Below are 27,067 nucleotides of genomic sequence, written 5' to 3'. Positions count from 1 at the left end.
TGGGACTCATTCCAGTGACCTACTTGCTGTGAGGTAACAGTGCTAACCACTAAGCCACCACTCTTTTGAGTATTTTTCCAATAGATCCAAACCAATATTTGAACTTCAAATGTTTTTTTAATACAGAGTGATTTGTTCCTGAGTTCTCCGCCCTTACTATATACTTTTTTGTATGCAGGAGATTGTGTGTGGTCTATCTTTTATTATTAATCTTTTTTTTTTATTGTAGCACTCGTTCTGTTTATCTCATCATATTCTAGTCAGACCGCAAACTCATAACTCAGATAAAATATCATTTCTTTTGCCACGCTATTTCAACGGTTCAGCAATCGCGGGTTGACATAAAATCCGAGTACACAGCTATAAAATTAATAGGAGCATCAAAGCTCACCCAATTTGCCCTCTGCCGAATTTAATGAGAAATTTGGTCATATTCTAATTATTGACTTTCGATAGCAGGCAACAGCTGCCATAGTTTGCAGTACTGCTTAGATCTCTCCCAGACACAGTTAAGCAAAAGTCTTCTTCGGCTTTTGTTCTCGCTGCCGTCTGGGAGAAACTACTGAGATATTAATGAGATTCTTGTGATTTTTCTTTTCCGAGAGGTTACAGAACACCGGACCCGACTCTAGCTAATTTACCACTTCAGACACTCACGCTGAGTCCTGCTGGTCTCCGAAAGCATTTCCGTCCCCGTGTGATCCCCGGGGACACCTCTGTAGTTTCAGCGAGACAAGTACATGATGGCAGCAGAGGTCATGTTATTGATCACGAGGACACGGGAGTGTGCGAGATGCAAAGGAAACCGAGAGAGAGAGGCATCAGGGAACAGAAGCCCAGCAGGGAAGCTTTTGATAAATGAACGTCATTTTTGGAAGGAGACACTTGACTGTATGGCGCAGGATCTATTCATTGACGTCACTTGAAAGGAGTGTGTGGGTATATGGCTGGCTGTCCGTGCACTACTGGGAACAGAACAAGATGAGTAATGATAGAGGCATGATTCTCAAAGTACACAAGGTTATGAGCTGCCCAGCCGAGCGCCGGATCCCACACATCAGTCCGCATGCAGGGACGTTTTTGCGAACTCTGTGCTGCTTTGTTGAAGCGAAGCGCACCAAAATCACAGCACCCAGGCTCAAATAAATGAGAGTCAGAGCTTTCTTTTCTCAATTCCCAGCGCTATACGCCATTAAACACTTCAAACTGTGTGTGTGTGTGCGGAAAGTACCTGAAATTGCAAAGAAATCTTTCACACGTGTCGCCATGTGCGTGTTCTGTGAAGAAAGCTTTCATCTCAGCGGGAAGCTCTTTGTAGGATGTGCATGTGTGTATTTGGATCTGTTTTGTATTAGGACTATAAGAGATAAATGTATGCGGCTGAAGAGTGTGTGTGTGTGTGTGTGTGTGTGTGTGTGTGTGTGTGTGTGTGTGTGTGTGTGTGTGTGTGTGTGTGTGTGGAGAGAGTGAGACGGCCAGGTCTGTGAGCAGGTGCTGGATTTAATGAGTGCGTTTCCCTCTGGAGTGTAAGACCATATGACCTTGTGAAGCGGGTAAGACACGGCTACTTTGGAACAGCTCTCTAATATATCACCTCTGTGTGTGTCTTTGTGTTCGCAGGTTTTCGGGGATTACTATCATTTCCAGCACAGAGGTGTGGTGAGGAGATCTTTGTCCAGCCATAGAGGGGTTCATGTCCGACTGCACACCGAGCCACAGGTAATGACGAGCCGCACAACTATAGATCACAAAGAGGACAAAGGAGCTGGAAGATAAAGAAAAGAAAAGGAGGCAAAATGAGAATAGATTAGAGCAGAATGGAGAGAGAAAAACAAGGAGGAAAAGGGGAGATACTGGAGCTGGGTAGAGTAAACAAGAAATGTACTCCAATATAAGTAGAAAGTACTTGTATAAAACTGAGGTACTGTACTAGTAACAAGTTTATTACTCGAATAAGGAAGCCTTGATTGACTAAAAAGTTATCAGTATGATGGTGAAAAACGGGACACTTTTTGTCAAGCCATCCTTTTGCAATCTTATACCCAAACGGAAATAAGGGCAGTTATAATAGCTAAAAATGTGGGAGAGCGTTATTGTATTGTATTGCAATATGGAGCAATTAAGTGTTGATGTTAAATCAGAAGTAATTCACAAATACTTGAAAATTAAATGGTGTTATGATAATAATTCTCTATAGTTCCAACTGAATTAGTTATAAATAGGGTTGTAACAATATACCGGTATGACGGTTTACCACGATTTGAACGTGCACGATTGTCATACCATGAACAATTGCATATCAACGGTTTTAACCCTTAAAGACCGAGACAGCCGCCCGCAGCTAAAAATAAGTATTGCTCTTAAATGTTTAATAACTTTTGATCCGCTGATCCGATTCATACAATTCAAAGATTGGCATAAAGAAGAGAATCTCAGCTTTCCAGTGCTGTATCACATACCATACCATTCGGACTTTCAGAGGCTCCGGAATCAGTGCGGTTACGTCATCAAAATTTGACAACGCTGATTTGACAAAGAAACGCTCGTCACTGTGTCTCCGGACAAACCAGACATGATACATTGATGCATTGTCCCTCCTCCATGCCCAGATTGGTTCAAACTCGCTATATCACAACCAATAAGCATAGGTTTCACTTTTGTTTGTGGACCAACACTGAGCTTTTTGAACAACACGGAATGAGAGATAGGCATACATTTCTGCGCGGCTAAATAAAACGCAAAAAAAAAAAGAAGTTTTGCATGAAATAATTCTCATACTAAGTACTTTTGCATGCACAGCAGCACAGAAACATGACAAAACAGTGACACAGCAAAGACGAACTGCTGCTCTTGCTGTTTTCAAAAGACACAAATGAAGGTGCAGCTGTTTGTCTGCATTGCATACAACCACATCCAAATCCATATCCACAGACAACCATATCCATGCTGGCACATAAAACCTAAGGATGTTCCATATTGAATCTAGTTTCGTTATGTAACTATTTATAGTATAGTAAATATTTATATCTATTTTTTTTACTGAGGATTTGCACCATGTTTATTTGGACTTTGACACATTATTTATTATTTTTGTTTGTTCATTGTACAAGTGGACACATTCTCTCACCTCAGCGGTCAAGATTAAGTCCTGAAAATCTCAACATGCTTACATTTCTTCATCACAACCTAGACTGAAAAAAACAACGCTTTAAATACATGTTTACAGCCATAAACTTGGTATTGCACTTTTGGTCTCCCATTTATCCTGCTTATAAGGAAGGACAGTTTAAGTTTATTTTTGTCTAATCTTAAAAGACCCTGCTTGTTTATTCCTTCTAATTTAATTTGTTAAAATGGGAGATTTTTCAGTTTATTTTTATAAAAGACTTCTATAGTTCTATTAAAATGGTTCTTTCAAAAGTTTGTTGAAATAAAACCTTTGTTCAGTCAGAAAACGTGTTCTTATTCTTTTCAGGGTCTTTGCTATGAGAATTACTATTTAATACCGTATACCGCGAAACCGTCAAACCGTGGTATTGTTTTAGACGATTATCATACCGTAAAAAATTCATACCGTTACAACCCTAGTTATAAAATAACTGTATAAAAAATAGGGGTGTCGAAATTTATTGTTTCTTCTATGCACTGCGATGCTGATGGGGACAATTCGATATCGGTTCAGTAATAGATCATAACTAGGGCCTGACAGAATCTGCGGACGTTTTTTGCTATTTCTGCAGAGAATTTTGGCAAAATCTGCGAATATCTGCGGAATAATTTTGGGAGTATCAAAACTAAAACCTTTATATATGAAATAAAAAATACAAATATTTCAAGACTTCAATGTGCAAAAACCTCCATTTGTACAAATGTGAATGCAGCAAAATGCAAGCTCATGTTTCAAACAAGTTTCAAATAAAATTTGTGATTGTGGATATCAATAAAAGATCAAAATGTGACCTCTCTATGTGATCTCTACTAGTGTTGTCAAGATACTGGAATTCCATACCAATCGGTACTGACATTTTAGAAATGTCCGTTTCCCGATAAAATTTAGAGAGTTACTTTTAATGGAAAAATGGGCCCAAATACCCCTCCCCCACCCCCACCCCCACCCCCTCCCACACACACACACACACACACACACACACACAGACACACCCCACCAAGAACCCACTTTTTCAATGCCTGGTTTTATCTTGCCCCTTTTCAAAACACTGTAGGATTGAATTTTGCATTCACAAACTCTAGTATGATCTTGGCATCTTGACATATCTAATGAAAAGCTAGATACTAGCCCAAAATAGCGAGTTACTAGTTACTTTGACTCATATGTACAAGATATAAGACAAGAGTGGGTTGCTGGGTGTCCGTTTCATGTTCTGTAAACAATGATATCCGCATAAAACCTTCACAACCTGCTTTGAAACGTTTTAATCTGTCTTTAATCATTTTTATTTATACTTATACTTGTTTCTTGTATTTTTGTTTCTGTAAAGCACTACGAATTACCATTATGTATGAAATGTGCTTTATAAATAAACTTGCCTTGCCTATAAGCGTACGAATTAAGGTAAATGCCATCAAGTGCAAAGCAGTGGAATCATTTACTGTACATACAACATACTAATAAGATCTTCATCAAAATAAGATGATGGCAGATTTGATTTTAATCGACTGTAATGACCACTTCATCCAACACTCTCTTTATGTTCTTCAAAACTCCTGTAATAGCTTTGAGTAAGAAACCGCTTCAGATAATTAATAGCACACAAGAAACTGAACAAATAATTCCAACTGATTTGTGAAGCAATTTAGACTATTCCAACTGCTCTTTGATCAAGTCTTTGAACTAGATCAAAAGTATGATTCATTTTGTGATCTGGGCATAGCTCAAGAAACAGCATTTAGAATAAAGTACACATTTTTAAACAAGCATTGCATTAAAATTGAATAACTTGAGGAATGCTGGCCAGCATTAAACATTAAAATTTCCCTTTTTTAAATCTACTCTTAAAAGTACGACTTTCCCAAATCCAGCTCGTTGCAAGATGAGAAGAAGAAGGAGATGTGAAGAAATTAAATGGGAGGAGAAATGAGGAGAGAAAAACACTAGGAGGCGAGATGAAAAGAGAGGAGAGGAAGTGTGAAGATAGGTGGAAGAAAGGAGAAGACATAAAAGCTAAGGGACAGGAAAAGGAGGAGATGTAATGAGAACGAACAAGGAAACAAGATGTAAGAGGAGGTGAACAGATGAAATAGAGGAGAGAAGAGAAAACGAGAAGAAAGGCATAGAGGCACAAGAATAGACAATATGGGCAAAGACAACAAGCAGGCTGGAGATGAGACTGGAGGAGATGGAATGAAAGAGATGGAGTTGAGAAGTGAAGATGGGAATGGGAGAAAAACATCTAAGACAAAGAGAGAAGATTAGACAAGAGGATCCCAGACAAAAGGGCAGATGATGAGAGGAGACAAGAAGTAAGTGAGAAGCAGAGGCAGGAGAAGTCATTCATTCATTTTCAACCGTTTTTTCCGGGGCCAGGTCACAGGGGCAGCAGTCTTAGGGTGCTTTCACACCTTCACGTTTCGGAACCTTTCTCGTTTGCCCAGTTAGCGCGATTCGTTTGTCATATGTGAACAGGGCAATCGCGCTCTGTTCCACGCCAAAGTAATCGCTCCGAGACCGCCTGAGTGAGGTGGCCTCTGCTCTATTGAAACGAACCCTGGAGCGGTTCGATTGCAGTAAGAAAGTGATCCGATCCGAGCGCAGTTATATCACAGTGTTTTATGGATATGTAATAGGCATACGGCTATATGAAGAGAGAATTATGAGTAAGGCGGGAAGTTTCGAGTGATGATCTCCCGGTAATCTCGCGTCTCCCTCCCGGTCCTCAAATAGGCTTTGTCGCTCACCCTTCTCACCCCTCCCCACCGCGTCTCTCCTCAGACACGTCGCGTCCGCGCACCTTGTCAATCACCACCAAACCACCACCTCTCCTGACAGCTGAGCGGGATGCTGCTAAATACACCCTGACACTATGACCAATGTGAGGAGAGTTTACTCGCACGTGACTTGTTTTAGCTCTTTTGGTCTGATTAGAAACTCTGCAATGTGAAAGCGAGCCGCTCCAAGAGCAAAGAGCAACAATGTAACATTTTTAATCTCTGTTTCGGAACAAATGAATCAATTCACAGGTGTGAAAGCACCCTTAGGGGAGAACTCCAGACTTCCCTCTCCCCAGATGCTTCCTCCAGCTCCTGAGACATTCCCAGGCCAGTCGAGAGACATAGTCCCTCTAGCGTGCCCTGTGTCTTCCCCGAGGCCTCCTTCCGTTGCACCCTTATAGATATTGTGCCTGGAACCCCTCCCTAGGTAGTCATCCAGGAAGCATTCGAAACAGATGCCCTAGCCACCTCAGCTGAGTTTTCTCGATGTGGAGGAGCAGTGGCTCTACTTCGAGCTCCTCCTGGGTGACAGAGCTCCTCACCCTATCTATAAGGTTGGGCCCTGCAACCCTGCGAAGTAAACTCATTTCAGCCGCTTGTATCCGAGATCTTCTCCTTTCTGTCATGACCCAAAGCTCATGATTATAGGTGAGAGTAGGAACGTAGATTGACCGGTAAATTAAGAGCTTTGCCTTTCGGCTCAGCTTCTTCTTTACCACAACGGGCCGGTACATCGACCGCATTACTGCTGCCACTGCACCAATCCGCCAATCTCACGCTCCATCCTTCCCTCACTCGTGATCAAAACCAAAAGATACTTGAACTCCTCCACCTGGGGTAAAGGCTTTTCTCCAACCTGGAGGGGGCAAGCCACCTTTTTCTGGTGGAGCATCAGGAGAGTCAGAGGCAGGAGAAGTAAAACAGGAAAGAAGAAAAGACAAAAGGAGACTCGAGGACATGAGATGACTCAAGAAAAGATGAAAGGAGAGGCGAAGGAAAAACGAAAAGAACAAGACAGGAGGAGTTGTAATGAAATGGGATGAGAGGAAAGGAACAGATGAAGCAGGAAAAGATAGAGGCAGGAAGAAGGAAAGGGAAGGGGAACAAATGAAACAGCAGGAGAGAAGATGATGTGAGCGGAGGCCAGATGAGGAGAGAGGAGAGGTTATTAGCATGCCATGACAAAGTAGTGGAGTCTCAGATGATTGACTGTCTGTGATTATTGGGATGTGTGTGTGTGGTAGTACTAAAGTGCAGGACTCTGGCTGTGCCGATAAGTTATCAGAGAGCAGCACAGGCGTCCCAAGCGACTGCATATTTGGGCCGCTGGCTGCAGGCTTCCATAGATCTCCTACTGACAAGCCTCTTATCTTCACCCTCTGAAGCTTCAGCCGCTAGTTAAAACTCCATGCACACTCGGGAGATCCAACTACACGGCTAATATTGATGCCCTCCCAGACCCCACCTGCCCACCAGATGCCAGCCAAAGAGACCGGATGACTCCTAACACTGATCCATGACAGCCGAGAACGAGAGAGGGGAAGATACAAGCTGGATTACTGCTCCCTTGTGTGCTAGCCTCTATTTATGCAAGGCTAACAGCATCAGGGTTCCGCTCTGGGCCCGCTTTTTTTTTTTTCCGGCGGCAGCGGGTCAGGCTTTCTTGTTGCCAGAGTTCATTTTAGCACAAGCCTCAACACACACACACACATGCATCGCCTGCTCTGCATTACGAGGTCAGCTTGGTTTTATGCAAATGAAGCAGATTTCTGAAGGCTGCCGCTTGTATGCACATTCCCTCCAGCAATGGGAATTGAATGCAGGTACGTTTGCATCTCCTCCCTTGCTAACTGGAATTTCATTTGCTTGCAAAAAGTCAAATCAGAGCACTCGCAAGTTTGCTGCCGAATGAAGGGCAGCAAGACGTGAAAGGAACAAGAAATGCATTTTTTTTCTCTCCTCATAATCTGACCTGGCCTTGCTCCACATTTGCTGTTTTCATGATAAATTTAGCCCAGAGCGGGCATTACTGCAAAACAAGGGCGTAAAGGACAACTTACTCAAAGAATTTTGAGCATGTGTGTGAATGAGCTTTGCGTTTAGGCAGAACATTCGCTCATTCATTTTCTTTTTGGCTTAGTCCCTTTATTAATTAGGGGTCACCACATTAGAATGAAATGGCAAATTATCCAGCATATGTTTTACGCAGCGGATGCCCTTCCAGCTGAAACCTATCACTGGGAAACATCCATACACACTCATTCACCTATAGTGCATGTCTCTGTACTGTGGGGTAAACCGGAGCACCCGGAGGAAACCTACACCAACATGGGGAGAACATGCAAACTCCACACTGAAATGCTAACTGAATAGCCGAAGGGGTCAGTGTATCTTTTGGTCATTGGATTTTTAATTTTAGAAATGGAAATTGCAAAATGAGGCGTTTTTTTGATTTTCATTTTAAAATTCAAAAACGAATATTGAAATAAAGACGTTGTTCTTTTTCGTGGTGAAAAACGGAAATAACAAAATTGAAAAATTGTTTGATTTTAATTTTTATTTCGAATAACAAAAAATAAAATCACCAGAAAACAAAAACGAAAAAATTTTTGTTTTTTATATTCTGAAACCAAACTCATTCACTGTGATGCAATGCTGGCACAGACAGGCCAGCCTGCTTTAGGCTATAATTTTTTTCCACAAATTTTTTTCCCAATAATGTTATAAAAGGTATTTTCTTGTGATAACAGGATTCTGTTAAGATATATTTTTTATCACTAAGACAACATATTTCTCATATAAGAGCAGTTATAGGCCATTTATTTATTTTTGTTAGCATGTTTTCAATGAAAAAAACTTTATTTTGACGTCACATGCAAGCATTTTGTTTTACTGAACACTTCACTGAAAAGAAAGTTATAATATTGTTAAAACCATAATACTTCCACATCCCGAAGTTTGACCATGAATCATTTGTAGTAGGGGAAGGCATTAACACAGTAATAGTATTTTAAAATAAAAATTGACAGTTAATTATATCTGAAAGGAAGCATGCTGCACAAACACCCAGATAAGCATCCCATGTTTTTTAAAAATGGACTATCACTAAAGCTTGCAGATGTTTCCATAATTTCATATAGCCATGGGCAAATAGCATAAACAATGGGACATCATAATTTTATGAGAGTTAAAACATTAAAGGCTATACTATAATTCATAAATGAAAACAATAAACGAATAGGCTTTGTTTATTTAAGCCTATAGTAGGTTAACCTGTGTATGGCAGCATTGCTTCACCTTGAATGAGTCTGGTTTCGGAATATAAAAAAACAAGCCTTTATTCGTTTTTGTTTTCTGGTGATTTTATTTTGATATTCGAAATAAAAAAATGAAAATAAAATTATATTGTTATTCTACTTTTCCGTTTTTCACCTTGAAAAAGAAAAATGCCTCATATTTCAATATTCGTTTTTGAATTTTAAAATGAAAATCGAAACACAGCTCATTTTTCATTTTTCAATATCCTTTTCTAAAATGAAAATCCAATGACCAAAAGATACACTGACCCTGAGGTTCGAACCAGCGACCCTCTTTCTGTGAGGCGATTGTGCAACCTACTGCGCCACCGTGACGCCCTTAGTTGAACAATTAGAATATTATTTGAATTTTTTTTTTTTTTTTTTTTTTGCTAGACTTGGCTGTTTTGCAGTGACATGTAACATGCATGTTGCGCCCCGTGTGGCTCAGAGGATGAAGAAGGGCTAAACATAATTACCCGATTACTTATAAATTTCTTAAAAAACGTTAGCTGCTATGAATTGAAACAGACATCGGACATGGAAAAAGTGATTTGCTTTATTAACAATAATAAAGAAAAGAAAAAAAAATAGATTCAAGCACCAAGGTATATTTTCAAATGTGTACAATAAATGCATAGAAATAAATAAGAAAAATGAAACAAACCGTGTTGACCTTATTCTTTAATGCGGCATAGAAGATGAATCCAAAGAATCTTGATTACCTCTGGGAGTCCTGAAAGAAGGCTTTTTTTGTCATTCTAGATGACTTTATTAATAAGCTATTAGAAAACAGTTTATACACAGAAGTGTCACACAAGAGACAAAGAACAGTGACAAGAGATGAAGGATTCCCCCTAGTCTGGTCTGAGTTGTTACTGGAGCGCTTAAATAACCCCCTTCCTTACCTAATTGGTCTACTATTGGTCTACTCCTGACACCTCTGCGAGCCAATAGGAACACTTAGCTTTTTAGAAGGAAAGCAGACAAGAAATAAAACAGATAGGGGAGGAGGGAACAAAAAAAAGGCACATAACAATGCACAAATGTGGCATTTCAGAAGATGAGGCTACAAACAGAACAATGTTTTCTACAAAATTATTTTTTTTTCTTTTAGAAATCTAGAATATTGAGGATAAAAGATGCATTAAATTGATCAAAAGTGGTGAAGAACGTTTAGAATATTATTAAACATTTCAGTTTCATGTAAATCTTTTGAACTTTTATTCATCAGAGACACTGAAGATGGCTTTACCCTAACTCAACAATATTGGCTAAAAATGAAAACCAATTGCTTTTTGTAATATATTACCATAGTTTAACAAATGTGAAATTGTGGAAATGTGTAAGTGTATTAATATTGTAATAGTATTTCACAATATTATAGTTTCGTTTGATCAAATATGAACATCCAATTTGAGGCGGCTTTCAAAATAACCCTTGCTGACCCCATATCTTTGAGAACTTAATCTATAATTTATATTCATTTTTACATTTCTTTTATCATGAAAACCAGATATCAACATGTCAGCAGAAAGTTGGCCATTTTTAAAAATTCCATTAACCTTAGAAGACTGCACTTTAATAATGCTTCCACTATAACACACACATAGCATAATAGCAGGTTTCAATTTGAGTCAGTCTTTGAGCGAGGGAGTAATCACAGCATGTTCATTGAGGAAATGAGTTGCCTGACTGATTTAGACCATCAGCTCATTTGATTTGTCAGTCAGTTTAATTGATTCATAAAAAAAGGAGCACTCAAGTGATTCAATCACAAAATGAACAGCATGTTGGGTATACAGTCAAGTACAAGTTAAATCTTGACTATTGTTTTTATATTGTTTTTTGTGCCCAATCTTTTTGTCCTCATGTACTGTACATTTAATGAGGTGACAGTTTGGCTAAATATGACGTGCATGCTGCAATATACAAAGATTATATATCATTTACTTCTTCATATCTCCGCCAACCCACCCATCTATTTGCCAAAAGATGGTTCTTTGTTTCCCACAGACACTGAAATATAAAAAAGCCTGCAAATTATAACCTACAAGCACAGATGTAATTATGTAAACAATGCTTTGCGCTCAAATGCCACAATGATGTTCAGGTGTCATTTCCGAGAAAAAAAAAAAAAAAGACGCTTCTTCGTTTTTTTTTCTTATCTGAAAGTTTATAGAGCTGACGTTGTCACAACAGAGGCGAGAAGACCCAAATGCAAGTAAAAAGGTTTATTAAATCAACACAAGAGCTGGTAGCTGAAAGGTGGATGACAGGCGAGTAGCAAGAAGACAGTATCTCAATAAGTGCATGAGCTGGTCACTGAATACGGGCAGCCTTCAACTAAGAAGATCAAAAGTCCAACGAAGACATCAACAGAGACGATCAAGAAGATCAACGGCATGAAACTCTTCTGCTCACTCACCACCAGCAAAAACATGGACGAAAGCCTGACAGGACACAGACAACAGTGAGAACAACGAACTGACAAAGTGAAACAGGAACGCCAAACATATATAGGTACAATAATGGGCTGCACCTGTGACGCGCTGATTAATCAGCTGAGCGGTGCTAAGCACGGCAGGAGCCGGTGACAGCGATCACGTGACCGCCCAGCTGATGACATGTAAACACAACTGACAGACACGCGACTCCCACATAGACACAGAGACAAGCACACACACACTCAAATATACACGCACCACGCATACACATAGACAATCACACATACGCAGACACATCATAAAAGAGCAGACAGATCCACAATCGTGACAGACGTAAGAATGAGAAAAAGGCAAGAGTTAATCGATTGAATCTGCGGGCCCTTTGTAAACAGAAAAATGTATTCAGTATATCAGGCAGAAGCCCTGCAGTCCTTTCAGCTCATTTAAAACAATTGTTTTGCAGAGAGAGCACTTCTTACATCCATAAGTCTCTGGCCTCTGATTAGATTTCATCCTCCACTGCTAATACCTCTCAGTTAGTCAAACACTAATATCTGCGCATCATGTGCTGGCCGTATCCATCCCATCACACCAAACATTGCCTAGGGGACGTTTCATTTTTATCGGTCAGAGGTTGCTCTTTGATAGCTCAATAGACTTAATGCAGCTCTAAGCGCTGTTTCATGTAAGTGTTTGCCTCAGATGTTTCAGCTAAAATTCCCTTGGAGATAAAAATAGCTATAAACGAGTCAGTCGCGGACGTACAGTAAGAGCATAGAGTAATAACATTAAAGTGGATAGGATTGCTCAGATCGGTTTGGTCTGGGGAGAGTCGAATGTGAAGCGTTCTTATGGAGTTAATTCTATTACACAGCCATGAAATCTTCAGTACACACAAGATATTTTTAATCAGATATGAGATTTAGTTTGAAAGTCTATATCTCAAACAAAGACTCTTCAAAATGAATAATTAATCATATTACAAAAATCTTCAGAAGTCTTCGGAAGACACAAGATTGATTTATCTGATGATCAGATTTATTTTGAACTTTGTTCACATGTTAATATTGACCAGCTAACATACAGTGCGGGAAAAAAAGTGTTGAACACATGTGTTTTTTCCAGCTGTTGACATGGAATTGAACCAGATTTTGGTAAAAACACAAACAATTCAAGTCAGGTGATTGGCTGGGCCGTCACCTGGCTCTGAAATCATTTGAGAGTCTCCTTGGCTGTTTTGGATCATTGTCTTGCTGAAATGTCCACGCTCGTTTCATCTTCATCATCCTACTAATGTCGATGTTGGACTGAAGCAGCTAATATTAATTTACACTGACGAAGGGCAGAAGGTTGCTGAAGAACTACTGAGAGATTTCAACTACTGTCTGGGCTTTCACTGCCTTTCTAAACCTTCTTTTCTTCATGTGTTCAACAGTTTTTCCTATTGTCATTTAATTTGATCTCGCATAACTTCATTTGTAAACTAATTAGATTTGTTTTCTTTGCATATGTTGATTTTTTTCATTGTTATCAACATCCGGTGAACATTTCAAGTCAACGGCACCTATAGAAATATGTTTTCTAAGAAAAATGGTGACATGTTTAATACTCCTTTCTCCCACCGTAAATATGTGCTCAACTATGACAACTTAACAAATGAGAACATCATTAGCTTTGTTTCTATCTAAAGATGCGAATTAAATGTATACATTTGTTTAATTAACTGGATTAAAGCACAAAAAATTTACAAATAAAGCACAGTTTTTATAAAATGTGTCAAAGAGAACAAAATCATCACTTCCTCATAAACTTGCACCAAATATCAAGAAGAAAAATGGAATTTGCGGCGATAGGAGAAGCTGCGTTTGTATTTTCCTTATTTAATAAATGACTTGCCCCCAGAAGACACTGCTGATATGCAATGACAGCTTTGGAGGTAAAAATAATTTAATAATAATATTAATAATACTAAAATTGTTAAAGCATTTTAAAATTTATGAACTGCCAACTTATCCAGCACACCGAATCACTTGCTCTGGATTCTTCACGGGATGTTTTTCACTTCAAGCTAATTGTCTGAGGCGAATTTCACTCATTTGTGCCATCGCTTCACACATTCTGCCATTTCAAATGTGCTTATATTCATGCATTTGCGTTGACAGACTGATGCATTTGCGTCGACTTTGCTTACCATTGTACTATTACTGGTAACAACAGGGGGGCTACTCGAAGTTACTGTCACAACGTAACAGTGGTAAAAAAGTAGTCAGCGAGTAGAGTTGTTAAATTAAATTGATTTCATTCATTCATTCATCCGTTCATTCATTTTTCTTGAGCTTAGTCTCTATATCAGAGGTCACCACAGTGGATTGAGCCACCAACTATTCCAGCATATGTTTTATGGAGCAAATCTCCTAAGGCCAACACTAAGGCCAATTTAATTTACTTAAATCACCTACATCGCATGTTTTTGGACTGTGGGAAACTCACACGAACAAAGGGAGAACAAGCAAACTCCACACAGAAACACCAACTGACCCAGCCGGGACTCGAACCAGCGTCCTTCTTGCTGTGAGTTGACAGTGCTAACCACTGAGCCACCGCACTGCCCTTTAGAATGACCAGTGACCAAAAAATTTACATTGTTTTCGCTCTGCTGGTTTGTCCATTAATGCTGTCCAAAGCACCCTATTTTATCATCCCATGATCTCCTATAACAAAATCACATGACTTCTTTAATGATCACACTGAAATTTAATCGGTAAAAGTGTCTCCATCGTAGTTTATGTCCATTTTTTTCTAATCGATTAAAAAGTTTATCCTACTCAGTTATAGGTGTTATATGTGTTTTTAATTCCCATTTATGCACATCTTTGCATTTCCATCAAGCATTTTTTATGCGATAATACAAAATGTGCATAAAAATAGGTTACATTTTTTTTGGCTTTATTTCTATAGCGCTTTTACAATGTAGACTGTGTCGAAGCAGCTTAACATAGAAGTTGTAGTAAATTGAATCTGTGTCAGTGTAGTTTTCAGAGTTGAAATTCAGTTTAGTTCAGTTCAGTGTGGTTTAATTTTCACTGCTGAAAGTCCAAACACTGAAGAGCAAATCCACAGACCGAATCAAGCAAGCCAGTGGCGAGGAACAAACTTTACCACTTGACGAAAGTGAAGGAAAAAAACACTTGAGAGAAACCAGGCTCAGTTGGGCATGGCCATTTCTCCTCTGGCCAAACTTCTTGTGCAGAGCTGCAGTCTAGGCGCCGGAGGCTGGAGGTGGATGAAACATAGCTAGTGGTTGATCTGGTAGCTCAAACATGCCATGTGACTTAAAAGAATGAACCTCATGAGTTCTTGCGCATCAAGCAAGCATGATTGAGCTTCCATGACTAACATTGAATGCTGTAAAATCTCTATATTGTAATGTAATGTGTCTATAATGTAAATAAAATAAAATTAAATCTGTTCTTATTGGAAAAAATTCTCTCTTTATAAACAATTTAGAGCATGGGTAAATCTTTTTTTAAACAGAAAGACTCAAATCTCTTAAATTTGATAACAAAAAAATATTTATTTTGTGTACCGGAGCTAAACAAAAGCACGCTGAAGCGCAAACACACACCACACAGCTTAATGGAATGCTATAAAACAGCAGATTGAAAAGAACGGTGCTGGTGAGTGTTGAAATGGAGGTATTTTTAGAGTGAGGATGAACAGTGCGAATAGGACGCACATCCTTAGTTAAAGGTGAAAATGGAGAAGAATCGCAAGGACGTGGGTGTGTTATATTCGAAATATCGCCCTCTAATCTGTGTGTTATTTTCAGGTGCTTTGGGCAGAGCAGCAGATTGCCAAGCGGAGACGCAAGAGAGACATTCACATGGAACCCACAGATCCCAAATTCCCCCAGCAGTGGTACCTGGTATGTGGAAAGTACACATGTATTTATTTTGTGGTTGTACATTGTGGTTTTGAATGCACCGTGTCTAAAATGCTTCTGCGGTGGAAAGGCGTTTTCCCTTGATCTGCGCGCTTCCACATTCTCTCTGATTTTTTTTTCCCTGCTCTAAATCCCCCATGTCTGTTTTGAAATACATTAACAGCATTCTGTGTGCTTGTAGTCTCAAGATGGCATGACATCAAAACAGAGCATTTTCACTCGCTTCATAAATGTCTCATTGTGAATGATACATCAGAGCATGTTATTGTAAGGACGGAAATGTTGTTTGGAATTTTTCACACGAACTTTTTCCAGCTTCTGAAACTACTTTTCTGACCTGACCGAGGCCGAGAAGAGTTCAAAAGAGGATTGTGCAATTGGACCCTTTCAGCTTGCCTTAGTTTCTAGTGTCAGAAAGCTACATGAAAGGGAATTGAATGTTGTTTCTTTGTTGAGGCGACTCTGTGCATTTAAGTAGAATACAAAGCAGTCCTGTAACCACCTAAAGCAACAAGCAACGAACACCCACAGATAAGATGAAGATGCCTGATGAATATTGAACATTTATGAAGGTGAGGTTAATTCAAATATTCAAATTGTCAGTTTTTACTTTCCTTCACATTCCAAACATGAATGACTTTCTTAATTCTGCGAAGCTCAAAAGAATTTTTTGTCCATACAGTTTGTCAGTGCACTGTAAAAAAATAAAAAATAATCAGTAAAAAAACAGTCAAAAGACTGACAGCAGGGCTTCCAGAGATAAATTACAGAAAATAACAATTTCACAAAATTACATGCAAAAACTGTAAAAAAATACAGTGAACATACTTTACGGTCAAAATTCTTTAAATTACAGCTTATTACTGTTGATCATTTGCATTTAAGCTGTGAAAAAATAGAGAAAAAACAGGTAATTACTGTAATTTTACTCATTATTACTGTAAATATATAGTTTATTTTTGTAATTATACAGATTAATCAAGGTGATTTTAAAGATTATAATTTTAATTATGCAGGTTGTTAATGTGATTATATAGATGAATTAATGTGATTTATAATGATTATTACTGTAATTATACAGATTAATTAATGAGATTATAATGATTATTACTGTAATTATACAGGTTACTATTGTGATTTTACAAATTATTTCTGCAATTTTACAATTATTACTGTCATATTAATAATTAATTTATTTTTGTATTTAGACAGATTGATTAATGTAATTTTAAAGATTATTACTGTAATTATGCAGGTTATTAATGTAATTATACAGATTAATTAATGTGATTATAATGATTTTTACTGTAATTATGCAGGTTATTACTGTAATTATACACATTAATTCATGTAATTGTGCATGAAAAAAAGTATTTTAAAGAATGATTGAAAAAAAGCTTAGGTACAAATAATCGCTGTTGTCATAAAACACTGTAAATATAACTATAACTGTAATATAGTTTAACAAATATTTTTATTATATGTAGGTTGAATTCCAAAACAATTTGCTTGAAAAAATACATATTTGTTATATGTGTAATTTTTTATTTCTTTTTTAGAAATAACACATTTGGTCATCGTTTAATAAAAAAAAAACAAGGTTAGTGTCATTTGAGGACGCCTGCACAACAATGTTTTGGATCAAATAGCAGTTAATTAAGAGAATCGTCTTGGAATTAAAGTTTAAAACAGAAACAAACAGGTGCATATAGATAATCCCAAGCGTAAAGGCGGCAAACAAAATAATAACAAAGTAAAGGGGTCAAACGCGGCAAGGCAAGAGGAAATGCGTCGGTATGCTCACTAAAAAGTTTGAGACTCAGCAATGATGTGTCTGTGTGTGCTGAGTTTATGATCCCTGACATCAGTCTATAAGGATCTTCTGACTGTGTGTAATCAGTCAGAATTAGGAACCCAGGTGTGCGAGGTGCATGCTGGAAGTTGTAGTTCGTTAAAGTAGCGCGTGTGTAGTTTTCCAGCGATCCACAGCCACTAGATCTCTGGTGATCGTAACAATTAGCATAGTAACGGTAGTAGTAAAGAGTAGTAAAAAAACATTTTATAGTTTACAGTGCATGTATTATATGTAGCCTACAAACAATAAGCTATTATTTGACATTATTAACCTCACGCTAATCTTCATATGAGTCTTCAGTAAAAACAATTTGACTGATTTTTTGTTTGCCTATTTTAACAAGAATAGTCTGTAAATATTAACGTAAAATTAAGTGTTACCCTCTAAAAATACATTAAATTTCCTTTAAAAAAACAGCTGAAAAGTAACATAATACAAAAAATACAAGCAATAACTGTAAATTTAATGTTAGAATTTTTTTATTAAAAAAAATATCTGTAAAACAACAGCTATTTCTCTGTACAATGAAAAAATGGAAAAATCGGTAAAAAAAAATACAAACAATTACCTGTAAATAAACCTTTATTGTTTACAGTGTACTTGAAAAAGAACACAAGTAATCTTGACAAACTATACATCAGTCTAAAGCTACTACCCTCAAGCAGCCATTGTAGCTAGCTGTTCTTCAATAGGAAGCTTATAAAGAATGTATTTGCAAAATTTGTTTTGAAAGTTGCACAGAACACGCTTATTAGATATGAAGTAAAAATCATCGTAACAACAGAACACATACGCATTCATTCCTGTATATTATGATTTATAATTGAGTCCTCAGAACAACATCCCATAGAGACCTTTTTTCTAGGGGCTTTCTTTTTTGCTTAAAGTCAAATTCAATAAAACAGGTTAAAATCATAGAAACCATGTTTTTTTTTCACTTAATCCAATATAATCAAATGTATTTTGAATGAAAGACAGTAGTTTCAGTGCAGCCTAAAGTGTTTATTGCTACTAATGTTTCCTGCAGAAAATTCAGTGTGAATTTGAAAAACATCACAGAGAAATGATTGCAATTTCAGGCCAGCTCAAACGGTCCAATAAATACGCCATTAATATTTTAATATTTGTTTTTCAGGTTAGCGCTGTGACCCGTGCAAACACACAGATGATCACCAAATCTAAATTGAGCTAATGTATTTATGGTCACGTTCCCCCGACAGAGAAGGCACAACATCATATTAACCTTTGCTGAATCTTTTTGAAATCATTTCATTAAGAGTTGACAGACTCTGACACACCGAGCCGATATAAAACGTACACAAAATAATTACCGTGTGTGTGGGCGTGCGCATAAATACACACTCATATCTGCCTGCCTTCAAATGTTTGTTTGCATAGATTGCTTTAAAAGCTTCGTTCTGCATTCAGAAGACGAGCCGTCGTCCAAAACATATTAATGCATGAACCGAACGACCAAAGAGCATCCTGGGCCACGGATGACAAAACAAGCGCAAGAGCTGCCGTTCCCCATTAGCATACTAATCTGTTAAAGTTGCGGCTCCTACACAACCTCTTTTAAAGCACATCTGTACGTGTTACTGTCAGACGTTACCCCAAACGCGAGCGCTTTTTGTGCTTTCATACTACAAAATGGAGATCGTATCATAGCTGACAAGGGAATGAATGCTTTTTAAGTTGTTTACTCCGAAAAAGCAACACAGAGCGATGAGCAATTTGATTCTGCCTGCTTATTTGTATGCTTGTTGTCAAGGTTGTGAAGAGGGCAGTTATCTGACGACGTGCCAATTGTAGGTTTTTTCATTGTGTTTCGGCACCCAATTTCCACTTTTACTGTATGTTTTGCGTTTATCTTTGCACTGTGAAGGAAAAATCCAGCCGTGTCGTTTCTAACAGATGGCGTTGAAAATAAGGCAAAGTGTGAGGAGATGAAAAAGAGTGAGAGGAATAAGATGGAACGAGGAAAGCTCACTCCATGGGGAAAAAGCTGTCAGGTTAAAAGGAATGAGTTTGCGCACCTTGTCTGGGATGGTCCTGCAGACAGGGTGCCATCTGGGAGGAAAAAGTGTGAGCAGTCATCTGTCATTAGCAATAGCTCTTGCGGCTGGGCCTTTCTTAGTAAACACATCCAAGTGTGTGTGTGAAGTACTGCAGGTGGCCGTCTCCTACTGGGACGACTCGGTCAAATTGTGCGAGGCTTGGTTAACCACAATCTCCCAGAATGACTCGGAGGGCCCCTGTTCCTCTGCGCCGCACACAGGAGCTTTTGCAGAGTCCAACATTTGCCTTTGCTGTGGGGAAATAAAAGAGCTGAGGAATAATTGGCTGTTTTGACTGCTTCCTGGGAACTTGCGAGTTGAAATTTTGAGTAATGGTGGACTTTTTTTGTGTGTTCTTTGCAGTACAATCCCAGCCATGGAGACCTGAATGTGAAGGAGGCTTGGGCTCAAGGGTTCACTGGGCGAGGAGTGGTCGTGACCATTCTAGATGACGGCATTGAGAAGGACCACCCTGATCTGGCCAAAAACTATGTGAGGAAAACAAAAGAGCTAATATTTGTATACTTTTATTAGTGTTCAGTAGTGGTGTAACAGATCACAAATCTCACGGTTCGGATCACATTATGGTTTTTTAGTTATGGACTGGACCATTTATTCCAACCCAAGCTCATTCTGAAAACGTAGCTCCGCAGACGTTTCTGGAGATCACGATTTACGTGGCGGGAGTTACATTTGGCCGCATTTCGTTTATTCAAGCGAACGCTACAAGGTGGTGTGACGCCACTCCTCTTCGCGTTTGCCGGCTGGGCTGATGGCTCACCTCCTCCGTGTGGAGGGCTTTCCCAATGCAACTAGTTTGTCCGTTACGTTGTTGTTACGTTAGCATAGCGGAGGTCCGCTGGAGGAGGAGCTGGCCGCGGCGTACGACCGGGTTCGAGTCCGGGCAAGATCGGTTCCAGAAATCAGGTAAGACAAAAAACAGAATCCAAAAAATAAAGCAAACGAGTTCGTAACGGGGCAAGAATGCGGCGAAATCCGAAAACACGGTCAAAATCGGACGAGGGCTTTTTTTTTTTTTTGAACGGCTTTTATTAATCGTCGCTTGGATTTAGGGAAGATTGAGGAGGAGGAGGGAGGCTGGGTCGGCCGATTGGCTGGCCGCCCAGTCAATCGTTCAGTCATCCAGTCAGTCGGCCAGACGTTCGCTCGACAGTGGCCTCCGGCGGCTTTTCACGCGAGAACAGCGCGGGCGCGAACGGCGCGCGCTCGTGAGATGCGTTTGAGATGCAAAAAAGTGCGCACAGCGGCCTCTTGCGTATTCGCGAAAACAAAAACTGCACAAAAACCGAGCTCCCGGGACGTATTTAACGACCTCCAGAAACCACCACAGGGCTACGTTTCCAGAATGAGGCTGGGTTGTTTTTTTTTTTGGTCTTTTGTATGACAATGCAAATTAAATATTAAACAGTAATATAATGTCCATTATTATCCCATCCCCTAACCTCTCATTCATTAACTCAACAACTGTAAAAGTAATAAAAAAACATTTTGTTGTGATCAAGTCTAAAATATGTAAAATGAATTAAATTGATGCAAAAAGTTGATTCTTTCTGATTTAATTTTTCCTTTTTGAGGCATTTATGATTCATTCATAAGCTCTGCCCTCTTTTGTACATCGAATATTTTGTTTTACATTATTAATAAATTGACATTGACATGCATTATTCATTTATTGACTGTTTCAAAACCTGAGCTGCCTACCTCCGCAGCATTCTTAAGCACTATATGTTAAAAAAAAGTCAATTGAATTGAGATATATAATCTTTATAGCTTGTTGTTGACCCATTGTGCTCTTCTTAGACTGTCAGCACTGCCAAGGTAAACTCTATTCATGCTATCAATTCATCCATCAAATCTCAATGAAAAACATTACATTTATATCATACCATACTGAACATCATGCGATAGAAGGCTATTGCAGTCAGTGCTATTTTTAATTATTGGACTTGAACGCAGACAGATGGACATCTTTGGCCATTACATCACATCTGAAATCATTTCAAAAGCTTCGGTTTCAGGCCATCGAGCTCAGTCTGAACACATGAAGAAGCATGTCTGATATGCATGTGGTGGACGTGACCCCAAATCAGCCTAATTATAAAGGGCTTCATTAACACCGATGAGTCATTCAGATGGCCCACTTACTAGTCCCTTTTGATAATGTGTAATTTTACACATTTCTGCTTCACTGAATTGTTAATGTTCTGTTTCAGGAATACGCAATTTTCTCATTTTACACAGTATAAAATGTAATACATTGAAGATTATGAAAACTTTGCGTAATGCCTGGTTTTGCATATAAATGAGACTCTTCACAGTGGCTTCATGAGGTATTTGGAGATGTTACAGAATATTTCAGTTCAGCCTTATTGTACATTCTATCCCATAATGCTCCCTACTCAAATGTTTCTCGCCTCCGGTGTCTCAGGGGTTGGAGGCATTTTCACCTTGGCCATCTCTACCAATTGAATTTAAATCAGCAGTCAGTTTGCTCCTTCAGAAACACATTGGTGCAGTGGACATGGCCCTGAATTAGCCTAATTAGACCAGCTACTAGATTATTAAAACGTAGTTTTGCATATCACCTCTGTGAATATTCAGATTCAGTGCCTAAAAAGACAAATCCAAGCATTGCAAGACAAAAAAACAGAGTATATTCTCTCAGTGACAGCCCTAAAGCGGAGGCTTTCGATTTACACTGTTTTGTTTTAAGGATCCTGACGCCAGTTATGATGTGAATGACAGAGATCCAGACCCTCAGCCCAGATACACACAGCTGAATGACAACAGGTAAGGCTCTCCTCTTCTCTCCTGTCTCTTTCCTCGCCGTTCCAATCAGTGCATCCACAGCAGGGTTGCCAGATCTGGTGGTGCTGCAACACACATGCCAAATTGCATAAGCTCTTTGGTTGTAAATGTTTTAGAGGTGGGTAACCGCTGTTGTGTAAACATACACACTACGTTAAAAAAGCTAGCAAGCCTCCTACCTAGGTTGCCTTTTTTGGGTGTGTTTGATCAAAGCAGGAGGTGTTGCGTTTGCTTTTGTCCTATTTTAAGCACTGATTTAAGCTCTGATGTACCGCTCGTGTTTTGTTAAGGATATGAAGCTGTTTGGAAGCAAGCATGTCGTTCGGTGGAGTTAATGCAGTCAGCGGAGCACCTGCCGCTCATAGACGTGCACCAGCGGCTGTTAAACACTCATGAAAAATGCATTTCAAGAGGAAATCTCATAACTGCACAGTGTGCCTTCGCTTTCTCCATAGGGAGCACTTCCTCTGACTTGCACTTTCTGCTTGTCTTTCTTTTTTTGTCTCTCTGTCCATCATGTAGAAGCAATCAGTCGCCTGCGGCAGCGCCATTGAAATTAACCGACCGGTGACCTCTTTCTCTCTCGTCTCTCACTCGCTAAGGCACTTTCAATTTTTCCATCATTATATTTGAAGAGCATTTTGAGAACTATTTAGAGACGTACGATCTCTCGGTCTTTCTGTAAATCAGCTTCCGATTTAACTTGCTGCAGATGTAGGCATGTTTTCTTGTAATTTTTCCGGCTCATAGCCATTAGGCATTACTTGATTAGCCGTAATGGCGTGTTGATCCTTCCTGCCCCTTTAACCCCAAGACCATCTCTTCATCCCTTTACCCTGACATCTCCCAGCAGCCCATCACTCTGCCATCAGGGGGATTTGCTTTAAATCTCTGACACTCTGGGCTTCCTGCCAGAACTTTTCTTCCTGTTGCTTTCTCTTGTTTTATTTTTTCTGTCCTGTTCTGTTCTAGGAGCAATAGGATGGAGAGGAAAGTCTAAAATTCAGTATATTCTCTGAACAGCGCAGCTTACAAAGTCACAGAAGCAAATCTTCTTTAACGAATCTAACACTGCCACAACTGTGTCAGAGCGCCTTATACCGCTACTAACGTGCTGAAGTTACTATCTTCACTCCTGCTAATGCCCTCGGCATCTACTAAGTGTGACAGTCGTTCTGTGGTGACAGTGGAGCCATAACTGGCATTTGTAACCCTCTTGGTGTCCAGACAAACACACACATATCATGATCATTCAGTGGAGAGAAATATCCAACAGAGGCTCATTGGAAATAAGTGCTTCAGCCTACATTTACTGCGAGACTGCAAAAATGCACTTCAGTACACGCTTGACTGCATTTTCTAAACAAAATGAAGGCTGTAAGGCAGTATGACGCCAACAACTTTTTTTCCTTTTCACAATTATGGTATTTACAGGGACATCTCATAAAGGAAAACTGACTCTTTTTGTGTGGTACTTTCCACAGCACCAAATGAATACTGCAAAACAAATTAATTGTGTCTGTGATTTTAAATCAAATACGTTTGCCTCGCCTGTACATCTGGTGTGGTCAGTTTGCTCAGTAGCTTACTTTGTACGATGTTCCCAGTCTGGTTCCACAATAGAGATAAAACCACTGTAAAATTATAGTCAAACTACTATACATGGTAACAGTGCACTTCTCTCTTATGTTTACTTTTGAAAATGTTATTGTTTAGGTTAAGGTCAGTGGATAGGTGATCTGTACAGCACTCCCTGTCATCCTTTACTTGGACCTGTACAAGAAGGACGTGTATCTGAAACATACAACAAAACACACCCTAAATAACGTATTTCAAGTTTACAGAAATGTAGACAGTGATGTGTGATCTGAAACTTGTAACAAAATGTATGTGTAGAGAGTAGGGTCTGTCTGTGGATTGCAAGACAGGAGTGTTACATGAAAGGGCATAACTTGGAGTACGTTAGAGGCTTAATTGAAGTAACGGAAACCGACATATCAAAACAGTGTTGTTGGGAAGATGGCGCTGTATTACACCTACTTTACACCTAAACCCAACCATCACAGTTAATAATGTCTATACCTACCACAACATTAAACCAAACCATCATCGTAATTAACGTCTATACCTACCCCAATCCTAAACCCAACCATCACAGTTATTAATGCCTACACCTGCCCCAACCCAAATCCAATCATCATCTTTGTTAACTTCTACACCTTCCCCAATCCTAAACCCAACCATCACAGTTATTAACATCTACACCTTCCCCAACCTTAAACCCAACCATCATTGTTCTTAACGTCTACACCTTCTCCAACCCTAAACCCAACCATCACTGTTATTAACATCTACACCTTCTCCAACCCTAAACCCAACCATCACTGTTATTAACCACTACACCTTCCCCAACCCTAAACCCAACCATCACTGTTATTAACATCTACACCTTCCCCAACCCTAAACCCAACCATCACTGTTATTAACATCTACACCTTCCCCAACCCTAAACCCAACCATCACAGTTATTAATGTCTACACCTTCCCCAACCCTGAACGCAACCATCACTGTTATTAACATCTACACCTTCCCCAACCCTAAACCCAACCATCAAGTTATTAATGTCTACACCTGCCCTAACCCAAACCCAATCATCATCTTTGTTAACTTCTACACCTTCCCCAATCCTAAACCCAACCATCACAGTTATTAATATCTACACCTGCCACAACCCAAACCCAATCATCATCTTTGTTAACTTCTACACCTTCCCCAACCCTAAACCCAACCATCATCGTTCTTAACGTCTACACCTTCTCCAACCCTAAACCCAGCCATCACATTGATTAACATCTACACCTTCCCCAACCTTAAACCCAACCATCATGGATAATAACGTCTACACCTTCTCCAACCCTTAACCCAACCATCACTGTCATTAACGTCTACACCTTCCCCAACCGTAAACCCAACCATCATCGTTATTAACATCTACACCTTCTCCAACCCTAAACTTGCCATTGTACTTCTATTTGCATCCAATACCTTGCAAAAACCTTGCAAAAAAAGAGTAGGCTGAAGCACATACTGTATTTTCATTGAGCCCGGGAAGGAAACATGAGGTGGTGAGGATACTTCATCCCTACACCCTACTAAACCTGTGCCCAGGAAGTGCATCACATCCCAAACAGCTCAACTGTCAACATCATTATCCTGAACTGAATCGGTTCTCAAGTCCATGAAATGAGAAGCAAATTGCATGACTGTGTGTCAATAGCCAAAATGTTGAGGCAGTCTCATAGACGGCAGATTACATCAGAGGGATTTATTCCTTATGAAAGGCACATTATATATTCATAACACAATTATATGTTGTTAAGGGGAAGCAAGAAACTGGCTTCCGTTTTGAAAAGCAGCTTTTTTTGCATTGAGTCCGCTGTAAAATCTGATCCTGCAATGAATTGTAGCCTGAGCTACTGAACGAAGCATACAGCAGCCATCAAGCATTTTCTCTGTGATTAAATGGGTGGTGGTGCCAGCGTTGGCAGGTTAGCGTTCATGCATCTTTTGAAAACAAAAGTACATTTTTCTATATGGCCTATATATTGACACAGGCGTCAGTGTCCGCACTAAAGAGTAATTGTTAGCTTCATGGCATTTATGCAGGGATGGGTACCAGTGCTTTTAGAAACAGAGGCTTTTCATTGTTTTGTCAAAAAGATTGAGGGGTAGTACAGCTTTTAGACTTTTATTTTTTTATTTATTTTTTTCTCAGAAAAAAAGCTTTCAGTCTGACACTGTATTTTTCTCTCCAGTCTCACTTTAAAAGACAACGGAGCGCAGTCTTGGGGCCTATTAGAAGAAAATTGGACACTTTATAGCATGAGTCACTTAGTCACATGATTTTTGTTGTCTTTCCTGACTGTTCCTAAAGTTAAATAAGATTAATAAAACGAGCTGTCAGGCGAAGATTATTCACATTACTTTCATCCCTAACACATTTATTTCCTTTGTAGAAATGCTAAATAAATCAGTATGAGACAACTTTTGAATGCATCAGTTAAAATTCAATGTATAATCGGACACTTTTGCTTCTTATTTTTTCCGTTTACAATACTATGACTAATAGTGCTTTGAAGTCAATTCATTAGAAAAACTCAACAAATTTAAGTGAAGTTTTATCAATCATGAGTAAACCAATCACATAAATCCAAACTCACTATAAATAGCCTGTCTAAAACTACTCCTTTATCTTCGCTTTCCAGAGAAGCCCCCCATCCACCCCATCTTTCCTCTTTCCTCTTTTAACAGGGGGAGCTCTCGAGAACTACTTGATCTCGTACCCCCTTACATGCTTTTCGACGAGGTGGAAGCCCTGGGCTCAATTATCTCAGAGCTCAGGGTTTTCTCCCGGGATAGCAAACTTGCTAATAATATCAAGCAATATCTAAGTGTGTAATCTTAAACTCACATTAGCAATTAAATTGACATTAAAATGAATCATGGCCCGCATTAGCACTTCGTCTTTTATTCTAAACCTATTTGTCTGTTTGTTCCATGTACATCTGTCGTACAATGTCAAAAACACTTTTTAGTTGAATCACATTATCCTGTCTAGTCATCTCAACTTACATCAGTCCAACTGACTTAAAATATTAAATTGAACTTTGTATGATTTTAAACAAATAGT

General features: G+C 39.0%; 1 protein-coding gene across 4 annotated transcripts in view; it reads left to right on the top strand.

The window, feature by feature from the left end:
- furinb (furin (paired basic amino acid cleaving enzyme) b) overlaps positions 1-27,067 on the top strand; it is a 161,985-nt gene that overhangs the window by 61,428 nt on the left and 73,490 nt on the right. For 3 of the 4 annotated variants that reach the window (XM_073942170.1, XM_073942171.1, NM_001045109.2), the window contains 4 exon segments: positions 1,621-1,719; positions 15,522-15,617; positions 19,911-20,039; positions 22,282-22,358. In XM_073942170.1, the coding sequence (XP_073798271.1) occupies positions 1,621-1,719; positions 15,522-15,617; positions 19,911-20,039; positions 22,282-22,358 (401 nt within the window). 4 annotated transcript variants of the gene reach the window in all.

This window comes from Danio rerio, chromosome 25 (assembly GCF_049306965.1).
Source record: "Danio rerio strain Tuebingen ecotype United States chromosome 25, GRCz12tu, whole genome shotgun sequence".
In the NCBI taxonomy this organism is placed as follows: domain Eukaryota; kingdom Metazoa; phylum Chordata; class Actinopteri; order Cypriniformes; family Danionidae; genus Danio; species Danio rerio.
This window is presented reverse-complemented; position numbering and strand designations above follow the sequence as displayed.